At 48.2% G+C, this 16172-nt stretch overlaps 1 protein-coding gene across 1 annotated transcript in view; it reads left to right on the forward strand.

The window, feature by feature from the left end:
• The first annotated feature begins 3778 nt into the window (after nucleotides 1-3778).
• LOC144145661 (acetylcholinesterase-1-like) overlaps nucleotides 3779-16172 on the forward strand; it is a 46625-nt gene continuing 34231 nt past the window's right edge. The window contains exons 1-3 of the mRNA XM_077677330.1: nucleotides 3779-3846; nucleotides 7620-7722; nucleotides 7794-7927. Of these exons, the coding sequence (XP_077533456.1) occupies nucleotides 7815-7927 (113 nt within the window). The 5' untranslated portion in view covers nucleotides 3779-3846; nucleotides 7620-7722; nucleotides 7794-7814. The remainder of the gene's footprint in view (nucleotides 3847-7619; nucleotides 7723-7793; nucleotides 7928-16172) is intronic.

The following is a 16172-nucleotide window of genomic DNA, read 5'->3' on the forward strand; positions in this document are numbered from 1 at the left end:
GCGTAAAAGTGACGTAATGCTACGTAACAGCTTGAAAATGGCGGCTGTTTTTGTCGCAAAATACAAGCAAAATAGGGCGAAATATTGCCCCGGCTTACGGCGCCGCGAAATGTGCGGTAATTTGCAGCAGGCGCAGTTTCGCATGCGCGCTGTTTAAAGCATGTTTCCTACCGAAACAAATTATAGTTTCAACTGCTTCCAAGTCAGCGATCATGGAACATACAAATAACATGCAGTATTTTGCTTTTATGTTTGGAAATTAAATAAAAATTATTTGTTCGGCGTAACCGCAACATAAGAGGGCAGTACAAGCCTCTCCATGACAAAGAGAACCCAATGCATGGCATTTGTCCATACTTGTCCTATTAAGCTGTTGGGTCACATGATCGAACTTAAGAGAAAAATAACAATGAAAAGTGGCTATTTAGTTCATTACAGCGCTGATTGCAGTCGAGCTTGACGAATGAGTGAATCGGCGACATCGGTGCGCTCCGCGGTTATCAGGCATAGCGCTTCGCTGCTACTATGTGTCATAGAAGCGATGGTCACGGCCTTCTTTTTCTGTGATCACGCCATAAACTTGTAACATAGCAGCAGACGATGGCGTGGCGGCGGTGGCGGCAGGGAAGGTGATAACACAATAAAGCTTGCATTGAAGCAGATAGCCCAGCTATGTTAATAAAAGCGATTGAAAGAAATAAATAGATACGGTAAAAAAATTGTGTGATGTTCTTTACCTCGACATCCGCCTTTCGCTCGCTTTTGAATCAACGTTACTCGATCGCCTTGTGGTGTTTGCGCCAAATTTGACCTCCAGAAATGTGTTTTTCTTGTCAGCCTCAGCTACCGTCTTAATTTTTATAGTACATGCCAAGTGTTTTTATATCTTTCTTGCACAATATTTGATACCTTGGTAGCGAACTTTATGAGTGATTCTTCAAACTACACGGCATGTCGTCATATCTATAGGTACAGCACGTCACTGATTGCTTACGCCGTGCTTACGCAAAAAAAAAAACATGGGCGAAATGCCGGCAATTTGTGCAGTCGAGAATAGGGCCCCTGAGCAAAACACGCATATTTCAAGGAATGGTACCACCGAGTGTGCTGTTATGCACAGAATGCGATTCTGACGCAAAACACAGACCGTGATACTACTGATTTGATTGATTGTAGGGTTTAACGCGCCGACGCAACTCAGGCGATGAGGCGCGCCGTAGTGGAGGGCTCCGGATTAATTTTGACCACCTGGGGATCTTTAACGTGCGCCGAAATCTCGTACACACGGGCGTTTTTGCTTTTCGCCTCCATCAGAAAAGCGGCCGCCGCGGCCGGGAATCAAACCCGCGACCTCGTGCTCAGCAGCGCAACGCCTTAGCCACTGAGCCACCGCGGCGGGTGCCGTGATACTACTGTCGTATGATAGAAAATGCGTCGGCTGAAAGGGAAGATGTCTGAACACGAGACCCCGGTAGCAGAGTTGCAGTGTGTGCAGTGTGACGGCGCAGTTGTGCTTGCACTGTCATGACTGCAACTGTACTCTTTACTTTGACCTACGTCATGACCTCCAGCGACATGAAGAGGAGCTGACCAGGGAAACTATTGCGGCCACGCAAATTGCAAAATTAGGTGGCGCATGCATACGTATGCATTCGATATCACTGTCTCCTAAGAGACTCGAATATTTAAACGGGCGCGCCACATGTGACATCTAGAAATCTCATCAAAACCTAATCCGTCAGTAGACTGACAGGCAGGGAGGGAAACCACATTGTTTATTTGCTCTGAGCTTTTTGTCGAAATACGTTTACATAAGAAAACTTAGTAGGGCCTCAGCGGTCGGCCTGCGGACGTCTCTTTCAGCCTCGGTTTTTCCTTCGTGCTGTAGTCAGCCAGGCGATGACACTTTTAAGTGCGAATGCACTTTATAAGCGACCCCAAACCTTCCACCGCCGGCGGCGGCGGCGGCGGCGGCGGCGTCCGCAGTCCTCCTCTCTATATAAAAAAAACAGCATCCGGCGCCAGGTTCCGATCCGAGGACTTTGCGGCCGCAGCGCGACGCTCTACCGGCTAAGCCACGGACGCGACGCTGATATCAATGTTAGTAACGCGCCTTATATCGTTAACGCATTCAAACTACGTCGTCAGCGGCGTACGTTGGCGACTCAGCGGCGTTATAGCGGCTTGATAACTGCGTGGTGTACACGTGATACTACAAACCCGATGGAAGAGATGGAAGAGAAGGCGGCGAGGCGGTGGGCTGCGGGGGCCGAGCGCAAGCGTCGCAAGCGGGCCGACAACCGTGCATTCGCACTTTTACATTCTCCCCCTCGGGGAAATACGGGGGAATTTTTTTTCACGGGTACCCGTCGTTCACCGCCTCCTGCAGATCTTTTCCTTAGTTGCGCAGCACAAACCTGATCGTAAGTGACAGGCCCGGGTGCCAACCATGAGTAACCCATTCTCTTCCTCTTTGGCCAGTCCAAAGCGTGGTTAAGTGCCTTTTGGCACTAGGCTCGGTGCGTTATGGAATAGCGAGACAGGCTGACTCAATGTTGTCGCTTCCGCCATAATCAGCTAGCCGCAATATTGGTTCGACGGTGATTTTGAAGCGATCAGTTAAACGAATCTCATGAGTTCAAATTATTATGGCAACCGTAGAACAGGTTTTCGCATCTTGGTTTTATTGTTCCTTTGACTTGCTGCGATCTGCAAAGTGGTCTTTTATTGTCAACCTTCCCCCGAGAACATTTATCTGACACCTTGCCAAGAGGTGATGCATGCCTTCAGTTTGCGTTTTTCCCTCCCAGACGCAAGCTCGGAAGTGCCCCCAGGAAGTGCCAATCCACAGTCCACTGAAGCTGGTGAGCATGAACATCGTCAATAAAACATTAGCGTAGCGGTAACGTAAATGTGAAAAACAAAGATTATCCTGGGCACGTAATTTCTTTGAAAAGACCCGCCATTTTTCTACGGATCAATAGATGTACGACTTATATTGACCACAGTACCCTGACGGAATCGCGGGGTTCATTTCTGCCGAAAAGAGTAACAGCTTGTGCTTCAGATTTACGGAATTTGGTTACGGTGACTGTAGCGTGTAGCTGCGCTTTTATTTGAACCCAAGTGACACTAACGAACCAACTGGGCGTACACACACACTGGCACACCAGTACGTAATGGAAACGCAAACGTGGCGTAGTGACGTTAAAGCACTTAAGCTTCATTTACTGTCTGCTAACTTCAATACTGTCTGCTAACTTGATACATCTGTGTGTCTAGAAACCGTGAGGGAGTTCTAAATATCGATCAATTGTGCCCCTCGCAATCAGTTTAGCAGTGTGGGCGTAACAAGGAGGGTTATCTAATGATTTGTGAGAAGATAGAGGGCAGAAAACGAGACAGGAAAGAAAAAAAAAGATGGCCATAGTGAAGAGAGCTTGAGGAGCAATTGTAGAAGGGTACAGTGCAAGCATAAAGGGGAAGCGGTGGACTAAAATTTCCTGGCAGAAAACAAAGCACTCCTTCACCAGAACTCCCTCTCTGATCTGCGGTGTCTGCGATCTGCAGCAATGATTGAGGATGTAGGAAATATTTGATTGCAAGCCGTAAATTCCGCTCAACATAAGGGAAATGCAGGGAAAATATGGGCGGCGTGGTACGGTCAAAATTACTGGTATGTATGTTTTTATCTTTATAAAAAATTTGCCCTGATTGCCTAGTTCTGTGTCATTTCACCTCGTACTGTGGTATTAACGCTACGCGTGCTTATGCAGCGCAAGCAGACGGCAAAGAACAAGCGTCGTTGCTTCAGCATAAAGATACAGGGGCGCCGCAACAAGATTCGTAAGTCTTCTGGTAGTTCAGTGCTTGCCACCTAAATGCTAATATGTTCTCGAAGGCGGCTGGGACCTTCCGCAGAAAGGAGCGTGACATATCAGTGAAAGAAGTCATACAGTAGACGTACCGGCTGAAATTTTGTAACATCTCCTCCAAATTACGACCCGTACAATTTATAGCTGAACGTCAAAAATTACGTAAAATTAAAGCCGTTCCACTCATTGTGAAAGCTGTCGGATGTACAGAGCCGAGATTCGCCATAATGCATGCGGGGGCGCCTATATCCGCTCACTGCTACCACCCATACCGCTCTTCGCGGCGCCGTCTCAGTCCTTTCTTGATCAATATGCAATTGAAATTTCCCGCCTTCGCAGTGCTCGCGGGGCTCATGCCTGAAACTGTGCCAACGGGAGTTCTGCTCATTTTCTGCTTGGATCAATTTCGTCTGCTGGAGCTGTTTATAGTCATGTCGAACGAGTAAAGTTTTTTCTCGCGTGGCTCTAGCCTTTCTGCGCCCTTACCAACGCGCAATTTTATTCTTGCACGACGGCTTTTTTTGCTTACTATCGTAAAAAGCAACCCAACGAGCGTTCCTAAGTAGATGAACTCGGGTACTGCTGGTTATGTACACACATTTTGCCTAAAATGTACCTGCAGTTTTCTTTGCTCTAAACAACGGGGAGATGTATGACAAGCGCCAATGGTTTACGAGGTTCGAACGGTTGTGACTATTTAAACCTCGGGGTTTTCAAAGCCTCAGCGTAACTCCCTGATGATGGTACACCAGACTCTACTTGGATCCGTTATCTCGCTGCTCCGCCGGACTGCGGCAGTCGCTTGACATCGACCATTAGCGTAGCTACGACGAAAAGGCGAGCCCATGAAGTGATCTGCACTTAAAATATCGCGAGGCACAAAACGATAGGCACAACGCGGCGGTGGTGCATTCGCAATATAACCAAGAAAAAATTTGAACGCGGCCTCTAAGATACGGCGCATAAAGCACGATATTCGGATAGTTCTTACACCGTTAATCGCGCGTGCTCATAATGAGCTACGCGCGTTTAATAATGCATGCAGAACTTGTGCGCTAAGAATCTCTCCGTTTGTACGCAAGTTCTGAACAAAACCACCGTATCGCTCATGGCGTTTTGGGGAGGCAGGCCTTCGAGCACTTGCAGATGCCGGAATCTGTTGTTAACAGGAAATTCCCTGCGCTGGTATTAGCGCTTAGTTCATAAATGCTGAGCCTCCCCATGAGGGAGGAGCTCGTACAAATCTTTTCCCTACACATCTTACCGGCGCAAATAAAGGGGTCATGAAGCCAAATAGAAGTTCGCTTTTAGCGAAATAGCATTCTTAGGTTCATTACCCGTACCTACTAGCCGTGCACTACCAGCCGTGCTCATCAAGCATCCATGGAAGTACGTCATCGGTGCTTACAGGAATCCACAGCTGAGGCATATAGATATGAGGGCTTGCCGGAATCACGAATGTTGAATAGAGCCAACTAGATTGCTGAAAGGAGCCGGATAACACTGCGATAACACTGATTTGAGCAGGCCCCGCGCCTGCGTACTGAAGTTCGTTCTATACGCCGTGTGTAGTCACACGCTGAGCAGACACGGTCGCCTCCAATGCTCGCAATTTACGACACCACCAACGGCTCTTCTACGACCTAAAATGATTCGGGCGTCATCATTGTGTCACGAAGCTTACAAAGGGGGCAAAAGATTAACGCGTCTAAAAAACAGATGAACGCCTACATTGCAACTAGAGACAATTTAAAATGTGTCCTAATAAGAAACAAAAGCGAGTATATGGCGTTCAATTACGCGAATATGAAATAACTCAAACCTTTTCGCGGTCAATTCTCCGCTGCAACTCTGACCGACAAATGATTAGTGGTGCCACGACGCATATTTAAAAGAAGCCCTAAACATCGGACTATATGTGATCGCAGAAAAATCGCGTAAGAATTTTTAATAACAAATACAAGATTACAAATACAAGTATTAAGAACAAAATACAAATATACAAATACAAGTATTAAGAACAAATACAATAGCATCTTTGACCATTTATTCCACATTGTAAGCATCCTGTTTAGGGGAAGTGCAGGAACGACCGAAAAAATGACATACCTTGCGGAGGAACTGATCATGAGCCGGCTGTGGTACAGTCTGCAGTACCAAAAACTGCTAATCCGCGCTGAAGAAGGCCAAATAGATACCATTATCACGGCAGAATATAAGATGAGCCCTCAACATCCCTATTTTCCCAACCTCCGCAAAGGTTATTTAAATTGTGTCTTGTAACACCTTTGAAGAAATTAGCGAGACCACTCTACTAGCACAAATGGAGTATCCGGGAAAAACATAATGGGGACTGGTCATGCTAGAAAAATAGACCCACTTCCAGAGCAAAAAGGCTGCGCACCAGGATGGATATGTCACCGATTGAAGAACTTTTCATAAAAGCCCTCACCCCACTGAGAAACATAGATCCACACCTACGCAAGGACAGGCGACAAGTCAGGAACAAATTCCTTTGAGGCAAGTTCCAAAACCATGAAAACAGCCGTGTACGCCAAATCCGGGATGTTGGAGAGTACGAAGGGCTCCATTTCTGTACTTGAGTAACCTGGCAATTGCTGTAAATGCATTAACTCCCTACACACGGGAATTGAATCCTCTTTGTGATCCCCCTAGCAAAAGTATCGAATATCTGCTTAAATATTATTGCACACGCTCAATAGTCCATTAGTATCTTGCCTAGAGGCCGGAAAGCTTTTATACATCGGCCCGTCACCAACACATCCGTTCAGCTAGCCCTAAAACAAGACCTTCTTCATATTTAAGGATGGTGCGATGTGTGGCTGATGACACTCAATCCTTCAAATGTAAAGTTACATCATTAACCCGCCGGTATATTCCTTTAACTTTTTTCGTACAGCATTTCTGACGTTTCAGTAAACCTAGTACCTTCGTTCAAATACCTCGGTGTTATTCTGTCGCATCATCTTTCGTGGAAGGCTCACGTGACCAACATTATCGCCTCAGCCAATAGAACGCTCGGTTTTCTCAAACGTCATCTGCGCCATGCTCCACCACATGTCAAGCAACTCGCATACAAATCCCCTGTTCTTTCCAAACTTCAATACGCATGTGCCATCTCGAACCCACACCAAATGTTTCTCATCAACGCACTTGAAACTGTTCAAAACCGTGCTACCAGTTTCATCCATTCAGGTCACCGCAACCGCAACCGCACCACCACCTTCGCTGTCTCCTTTTTTCAGCGCGCGGCTAAGGACAGGAACGGCCTTCCCCACCATATCGCCGCCATCACCAGCCAGTCTTCTTTCAGTGCCGAAGTAACGGCTCACCTGTCCTGTTAAAGTTTTAGTGGCTACAAATTACTATTTCCTGTGCTCACACCACCCCTTATGTAATATCCCCATTTGGGGGTCCTTAAGGAAAATAAAATGAATGAAATGAATGAAGCTTCGACACTTTTTTTCTCTCTCGAACTGACCAACAGCCCATCGCCGCAACTTTTCACGCCCTTACCTTAAGCAAGGGCAGCGTAGATCTCCTCCGACTTTCCTGTTCGTCCGTTAGCCCTGATCTCGTCACACCACTTGAGTATCTGGAAAGCACAAATGGTAGATGCAGCAACTCGATTCTCAAACGCTTCCTCGACGCCAGAGTAACGCTAGCGCGTCATAAATCTCAAAACCTAACGCAGATGTCATCCGCAACTGTTTGTTACTGCAGCGCCACTCAGCTTTCCGCTGTATCCCGGGCTGCCAGGCTTTGCGTCACTGCAGTTCTTTTTCTGGGTTGCCTGGCTGGAGTGGCGTTCCTTTTTTGGCTTCAGGTGAGATGCTGCGTCGTTTGCGTTGTGCACTACCACCCTTATCTTGTGCACTACCCTTGTTTGCTCATCAGGTGGACCTCGTGGAAGTTCACATGTCAGGCGGCGCAGCAGTGCGGGGATTCCAGTCATTCGTTGGCGGCCGCAGGTTGTACTTCTTCCTGGGAATTCCCTACGCGCAGCCACCGCTCCACGACTTGCGTTTCAGGTGAGCCTCCCTTCTCTGCAATATCTTTTGTGGCGTGCAAAATAATAACCGTCTCGCTGGTCACGCGCAAAGTATGCGTGCTCAATTTCAAATCGAGGAATGTATTGTGGCGCATTTAGACGTAGTATTCCGGAAAACAGGGAACGTTACACGTGTTTTCAACTTGGCAATGCAGCGTGGTGTGTTTGATTTTCGAAGTACTGCGTATAGTTTTTCAAAGACATAGCAGGAAACGATTCCAGGACGTTTAAAACACAAAAGACAATCCTAGGAAACGTCGGATCATGCTCCTGCCGGAACGCAGGGAACTACACTTGTCGATGGTCCGTACAAAGAAAGAGTACTTTAAATCTTTCGTGACCACTGAAAAATGGCCAATTTTGAGTGCTTCCAGGAAACGTGTTTTTCCTCTTGAGCTACTTGACACATTTAGCATTTCTATTCACAAAATTGTAGCTTATAGTTTTTCGTTCAAACACATAACAGTAGTTTTGCTAAAAATATAGTTATTGAGTGTTTATTGGTCAGTGAAACAAACCAAGTGCACAAAATAAGCATACACAGGACACAAATAGGCGATTTTTCTGAGCCAAAAATTATTTTACAAATTCTAAGAAATCCAAACCGTTTTTACGTTCCTAAGCTATAATTCAATATATACATCAACGCTGTACTTCAAGTATTGGCTTTCTCCAGGCCCGCCAACCTAGCGGCCATGACGGCTGTTTGACACCGCGAAGCCACACAAGAGCAGTCGGTCTCTCTAAAATATGCATTCAAGCACGTTTGTCTGTGTGTTCACTGAATATTTTTATCACTGCAGTGGTAAAAACCGAGAAAAATTTTTTAGCGCTCTCAGAAGCAGCGCGCGTAGTTCCACCGCACTAATTTTACAGGATGGCCAGGCTATCTTGAATGTGCTAACGCAATACGGCGGGGCGCATTTGACAAAATATCCCCGTCGAACGTTGTCCACACCCTACTCATGAAAGTAATACCGCTGTCGCGATATATTAGGCAGGTGTTCAATATAAATTCCGGGCGAAGCAAAAACGAACCTTGGCTGGCAGCACCTGTCGAAGTCTAAGGCTGTTGAACGGAAGAGAATAAGAACTAAAATCTGAAGAATCCACATCATTGCTGGAGTCATTACTGCTGCTCGGGTAAAAAATCAGCGGCAGCACAGGCCAAAGTCACTGAAACCGCTGTCTGGCTTTCCATAGCGCGTTGTAAAGAAGGACACAATTTTCGCCCAACTCGCTTCTACCATGGTATGCAAATTCACTCGCGAAGCCGTCTTCCCGCGCGAAATGTAAACAAACAGCAACGAAACCGAAAAAAGGGTTTGTAATGACAACGCCAGTTAGCGGCAGTTGTCCGGAAAGTGCCGTCTTCAGTTTTTGGGGTAGGTTTGAAACTCATCATTTATCCGTGAACGACGGCCTGAGGCGTGGTCACGAACGAGTCCTATTCGATGGTGTTTTATGGTTCACAAAAGCAGCAACATTCAGTGTATATACAAGCGCAGGTCCCGAAGGGGGACTCAATTTAACATAGTATTTTAGCAGCGTACGGTGTGGCAAGTTTTTAGAGAGTTGAACTTGATGAGTGCTGGAGCGGGTTGAATACATCTTAAATGTGCCAATAAGCTTGCGCGGAGGAGACATTGTTGTAAAGAGAAGTTCAGGTTTGATTTCTCAAAACAAGGCCATGTTCCACGTCCGGTGAAGGCCATGACGCGGCTACTACAGGCGCTTCAACAGCCCAGGTCTTCACGAGCACGGTTGTCACTCCGCAACCACGACTTCTGTACACCGAGAACCTGCTTACGGCTTCGCCAAGTCCAGGAACCGGTTAGCCAACAGACACCGCCCAAGGGCCGTCGGTTATTCCAACCGAACCACAAGTGATATAGGTGAAGTCCGGCCATGTCTTCAGAACAGACGCTCCGACCACTGTTAGCTCTCCGCCTGGCTCCACTCAAGCGGGCGCACTGTTCGAGCTCATTCCGATGGCGGCGAACGAGCCTACAACGCCAGGACTTTGCTGGGTTCTCGCGCGTCGATGAGAGCGGGAATTCCGCATACAGCTCTGCCGCCTGTACAAAGAATGCCTGCTGATCGGCACTACACCCACGGGCTGTTGCCGGGCGCTGACTTCTGTCATTGGCAGCGATGAGCGCTGCAATCGATCCTAGCGGGAGGCGACATTTCCCCGGGTCTCAATTTTATTGCATGGAATTTTATTGCATTGCATTGCATGTTTCAGGGGGCAACGTTGTTGTGTCCAGATAGGTCGGCGTACTCATGTGTGCGTACACTCGTTTGTACTCATTTGTACTCAAACTCAGAGTATGATTATGAGTGAGTACATGCCTAGATTAAAAACGTGTGTACGACGACGAGTGTGTACAGGGGTAAGTCCACTACTTAAGAGTGCAGTACTCATGAGTACACTACTCATGAGTATGAGTACTCATGAGTACAGTACTGATAAAAATCAGTACTCATGAGTATGAATACTCATGAGTATGAGTGTTTATGAGTGCAGTATTGATGAGTATAAGTACTAAGTACCCATGAGTATGAATACTCATGAGTATGCGTACTCATGAGTATAAATTGCTCATAAGTACATGGTCCTCATGAGTACAGTACTGATAAGTACATTACTCATAAATACTGTATTTTCGAGTGTTTTGGCTCGTGAGTACATGCCCTCATGAGTACAGTAGTGAAAAGAAGTTCTATCACGAACTCGCACCTGGACGTGCGTGTACGAGTCGCAAACATTTCGCGGTGCCGCTGTGCAGCTCAACTCTGAAGGATGGTAAAATCAGACAACAAAAACTGCGCCTGCATTCTTTCCCTGTCCCTGTTTGCCGCTGTTAGCGTTTTTCGGGTGTACCTCGCTAAGGGGTAGCGGTGAAAAAAGAAAAATGAGGGGTTGAGGTCCCGGCGGGAAGTGCAGCCGCAGCGACTCTGATTCTACGGAACGTGTTGATTGGCGGAGTTACTTTTGTTTACAAATACGCGCCCTTGGAACGCGTAGCTGCTTGGTTCCGCTTGCTCCGTTCAAGTTGCTTTATGGGAGGTCATGGGTGCTGCTAACAATGCATCCACTACGCGCACTAAAGTCGTCTTTTTCCGGTCCTCAGCAGTTTCCGTAGACGCATGTCACGCTGTGTAGTCGTTTCGCGAGCGGAACGGCTCATTTTAACAGCCGCAGTTAATTTACGTGATTCGCCTCAAATCGCCTCCATGGTTTGTGTCACCGAAATTTTCCGCACCATGCCGCATTCAAGCGATAATTTGGCTGATGAACGTGCGCCTATATGGTTTTATTAGGATCCCATTTTGAAACTTTTTGCTCGCGTTCAGGACTATGGCCTCGTCCAGTCCAGAAACAAGTGAGCACATAGCCCGACCGTGCAGGCACCGCGGTATAATTGCCCCTGCATTGGAAATAAAATATCTCAGTACACCGAGGCACGTTTGTGGGTTGTTAATCGCACATCATAACGCCTAGTTGAACGCGTGTGACAGCTTGTTTCGCCTCGCATACTTTGTCGAAGAGCTCTTGCATCTTGCCGTTGGAGGAGCGTTTTGCTTTCGAATGGCTTTGCTTTCGAATTGCAGCCCGATGTGCCGCTTCTCGTTTATGGCACCGTGTAATGAGGAAGCTGACGACGATGGTGAATTTCGGTGGTTGTTCTTCCCCTACCTTCATCTGCTATTTACTGCCTGGCGACCACGCCTAGTAGCAACTGCGGCCGAGTTTAAGCTCGCCCTGTGAGAGCCCTCGTGAAAGCGCCGTTTTTATATGATGAACGGCAACGCCAGCGTTAGGTTTTTAGCTTAAGCTCACGTCTTGGAACATCTCGTAAACCATATTGCTTGCCCATAACGCACCGCATTTTTTGATCGATAGCTATCACCTTCTTCAACGCTGCTCGAGAAAAGAGCTGCAGCTTTCCACTATGCAACCAGCGCACCAACACGGCAACAAAGCGACGTCAGTGCAAGATATCACGCCTCCAAAAAACGCATCTGCAAACTTTGTTTTCGAATTCGCAAAGCACGAGAGAGCATTTGGACAGTGCTGCAAAAGCTGCTAAGCACGGGCAGCAACTGGGTGCACTGCGGCCCTCGACTGCAAGCGGTACCTGCTCCACGCCCCCCACCCCACACACACACTGTTGGGACTAGGCCATCCACGCTCAGTCACCACTGTTGCGAAGTTACCCTGCTCAGTCCGCTATCGCCGCGGCGCAGAGCAGAGCAACGAAGTAGCCGAGCCGATGGTGATTTGAAGCTGTATTTATATACAATGTATACAAAGGTAGCAACAGCGTTACATGGCTGGGACAAACGCTATAGCACTTCTCAACTCAGTGCCTCCGATGAGATGCCGCCGCACCATCGCTGCTTCCGGGCTGGTGTTATACGCCCGGGGTTCCATTTCAGCCGAGTGAAGTTCCTGTCCCTTCAATCGAAACTATCACTGGCCGCATCTTGAATCTGACGAATGTAGGCGAAGCGATCACGTCAGCCGAGCCGCCACGACAGATAAAGGGAAGACGACACAGCCGCGCCGTCTCCAGGCACTACTCGCTGCGTGTATGCCGGGAATCGTTGTTCCCGGCGTGACTTGGTCCAGCCGTCGCGATGGGAAAGGGAGAGCAGACTCGGCTGCGCCTTTCCTGCCAAGTTGCGGCACGTCTGCCGTAGGCGGTTTGACCTAGGCGCGAATCAACTCCACCGTGGGAACGACGCCGGGTGCAGCGAATTTGTATCGGGCGCGCAGGCACTACACGCACACGCATACAAAAAAGAGTGGTTAAAGTCAGACGAGCGCGTGTTTTGCCCGGGCTCTTAAAGGAAATAAACATAACAACGCGTAGCGCCTCGCCCTGTCGTTTTCTCGGGGCGGGACCTCCCTTTCGGGCTTCTCGCGCGCTAGCCGGTTTCCGTTTTTGCGTTTATTTCTTATTTTGCGGGCTGGCGTTGGCGACGAGGGGCATGGCTGCGCAATGTTCGCAGCATGCGGAACAGTGGCGGCAGCGTCTCTTTCTAACTAATTTTCAAGGAGATAGTTTTCTTTGCCTACTCGAGCGTGACAAATGTTGGCCTGTCTGCCTGTCTGTCTCTTTGTGTATGTGATAAAGATAATTTATTATGGCAATTACTTATATCCCTCTCTGTTGCATTCATGGGAGCTTCCTGCCTCGTACGTGTTTCTTGCAGTACTTGAAGCGATAGGTCCCGTTGCAAAGAATCCTTGATAGTGCCGATGTAATCATAGTGATCGTTCAAACTCTCTTGCATACTAAAATCTTGCGCTATCACTAGGTCGTTCGCTGGGTGCGTGCTGCAGGAATCCATAGCTGGGCTTACAAACAATCGTCAGAGCAACACCTTTTCACTGACCTCCGCGGTCCGTATCCCCATGATGCGCATACCTCGAAGTTTGGGCCTTTTATACGATAGTGACCCCTCTTTCCTTGTTTTGCTACAACTCCTGCTCCGGAAATTTGTTTCGTATCCTCCTCCCATGCTAAAGAACAACACCAAATAGAAAACAAGACCGCGTTATTTGTACAATATTTATTTATTCGCAATTTACGGCCACGGCAGCGCCGAGTAGCCCCTATTCCCACAAGAGCACGACGCGCCCCAGACTCCGCTGTTTTTCTCCTGAAAAAAAAAGAGGAGACGCCTGACGCAACGCGAGTGCTTGCGTTTTGTTTCTCTCTCTCCCGTGTACGCGTCTTCGCGTAGTCCGTCACTCTACGATAGTGCAGAGGGTAAGACGTTTCTTCCCGTGCTCCTTTGTCCTGATGTATATGCATCCTCAGCACGAGGTCGCGGGTTCGATTCCCGGCCGCGGCGGCCGCTTTTCTGAAGGAGGCGAAAAGCAAAAACGGCCGTGTGTACGAGATTTCGGCGCACGTTAAAGATCCCCAGGTGGTCAAAATTAATCCGGAGCCCTCCACTACGGCGCGCATCATCGCCTGCGTTGCGTCGGCGCGTTAAACCCTACAATCAATCAATCAATATGTATCCTCAGAATTTCTAATTAGTTAAAAATTTTAAAAAATTTCCTGTTTAGCCTTTCATTCGAGTACGACCTTGGTAACATGGCGCAGTCGACAGGATCAGGATTTGAGGCCACGGGAGGACGAACAGAGGAACACAGTAACTACGCTGGCACACCGCACCACAGCTACGAGTGCGACACGCAGATGTGGGGCACCGACAGAACCCACGTCAATGGTGGTCGACCCACTGCTGAATTCAACAGAATGCTAGGTCCTATGTTCAACAAAGAAACAGCAGTTCGTGAGCGCACTACGTATAAGAGGGCTGCCCGGTCTGGCCGTAAGGACGGCATCGTCTCGCGCCTTCTAGTAGACAGCGATCAACGTCGCCAGCTCTCCAAACGAACGTGTGCCAACGATACTTCAGGCTGCTTACGATGACAAAAGGCAGACGAACTTGCAAGGGGCGCTGTTTGTGAGGGGGATGCTTGGTGAAGAACGAGAAATTTTTCTGATACAACTGGCGACAGTTGGCCACACTTTTGCCACAGTGCCTGAACAGCACGAGATCCGGACACAGGGAGCATGCACCACGGCACGCACACGAACGAGTCTACGCATGCAAATCTGTGATTGCCTGCTCTCCAGACCTCTCCCAGGTAATCGCTAGATTAGAAAAACGAAAGCGCTCAGTGCACATCTGGCGAGATCACGAACACACGCTGCCCTGACACCGCGCCAATCGACGAGCTACATCGCAGGCGCGCAGGTTATTCCACCAACGAGCAACGAGGCACGCAACGTACACAGCTCGCGCGAGCTAGGAAGCACGACGTGCCTGGCACCAGCTCTTGCGGTCCAGACGCACATGAACGAAACGCTGAAAGCACGGAACGCTACGGGGCCAGTACGTACATTTTCCACACATGCTGTCCTGGCCCAGATCCGCGCAACCAACGACATCGCATCCGGATTGGTGGATAGGCCGCGACCTGTGAGACCCACGGCGCACGGAACGCGCCATACGTGGCGAATGACTGCACACCAATGTTAGGGGAGTTTCCCAGGTAAAAGGAGACGCACAGTGCACGAATCCCACCACAGGTGACGACGACATCCCCCTTGGACCGGTGGAGCTGACCACAGCGAACAGGGATGCCAGGTTGGGCTATAAATAGCCAAATTGGGCTACTTGATTTTGTAGTTTTCGGGGAAAATTGGTTGTTGGCTATTTTGCTGTTTTTGGGCTATTCTATATTACATCCTAAAGTTTAAAAAATGCTTCGTTTTAGACTTGTCGACCCACCACTTTTGGGCTGGCTCGCAAGACATAGTAAACGAATCAGTCACAGCAGGAATGTGGTGCGAGCTCGTTAATTTGGCTCGTGGTCTTGAAACCATTGCCAACATCGCGGAAAAACGGCACGAGAAACTAGACACACAGGGACACAGACAGGCGCTGACTTTCGGCTGATTTATTTTTGGAGCGGTCAAGCGATTTTGTACTCCGAACGTGAAAGACAAAAATCCGAAGATATGAAAGTTCAATAGGTGGGTAGTGGCGACTGGGCGTAGTTACAAGCTTCCGCCCTCAAGTATTTATTCTGCGGTCAAGTTTTTCTGCAATAGAGTCCTCATATTGCTTTCTGCAATGTAGGCTTGATGAACTCCGTGACGACAATGTTACAGTGTTTTGGAAAAATGTCCTGCATGCCAAAAATAGCGCTGGTGCCCGAATGTTTCTGTTGCTGTCGCAACTAGCCATTTCAGTTCTCACGCTGCCAGTGTGCAATGCTGCAGTAGAACGAGTGTTCAGTAAAGGCATTCTAACAAAAACCGACTTGCGGAACCGAATGTCCATAGAAACTTTGGAGAACATTCTACATGTAAAATTTGGACTAACGAGAGGTGGAAAGTGTTGTAAGGTATTTACACCATCCGAAATCTTTTTGGATTGTTTCAATGCCACCGCGATGTACAGTGGTGGAGCTGTTTGGACTCCAAACTGATGTTTGGTTAAATAACTAGCACTCATTCTGTAAATATGGCAAACTTTTAGCAGTTGTCAGCTGAATAAACGTTTCAAATGAATTGTGTGTGAAGTTTTCCCCTTTGGCTATTTGGGCTATTTCATTATGTCAACATTTGTCTACTTTTGGGCTATGCGGCGCAAAAAATGTGGCGGGTTACTCTCCGAGAACCTGG

This window comes from Haemaphysalis longicornis, unplaced genomic scaffold, assembly GCF_048455015.1.
Source record: "Haemaphysalis longicornis isolate Haplotype H1 unplaced genomic scaffold, Haemaphysalis longicornis Haplotype H1 scaffold_7, whole genome shotgun sequence".
NCBI classification, from domain to species: Eukaryota; Metazoa; Arthropoda; class Arachnida; order Ixodida; family Ixodidae; genus Haemaphysalis; species Haemaphysalis longicornis.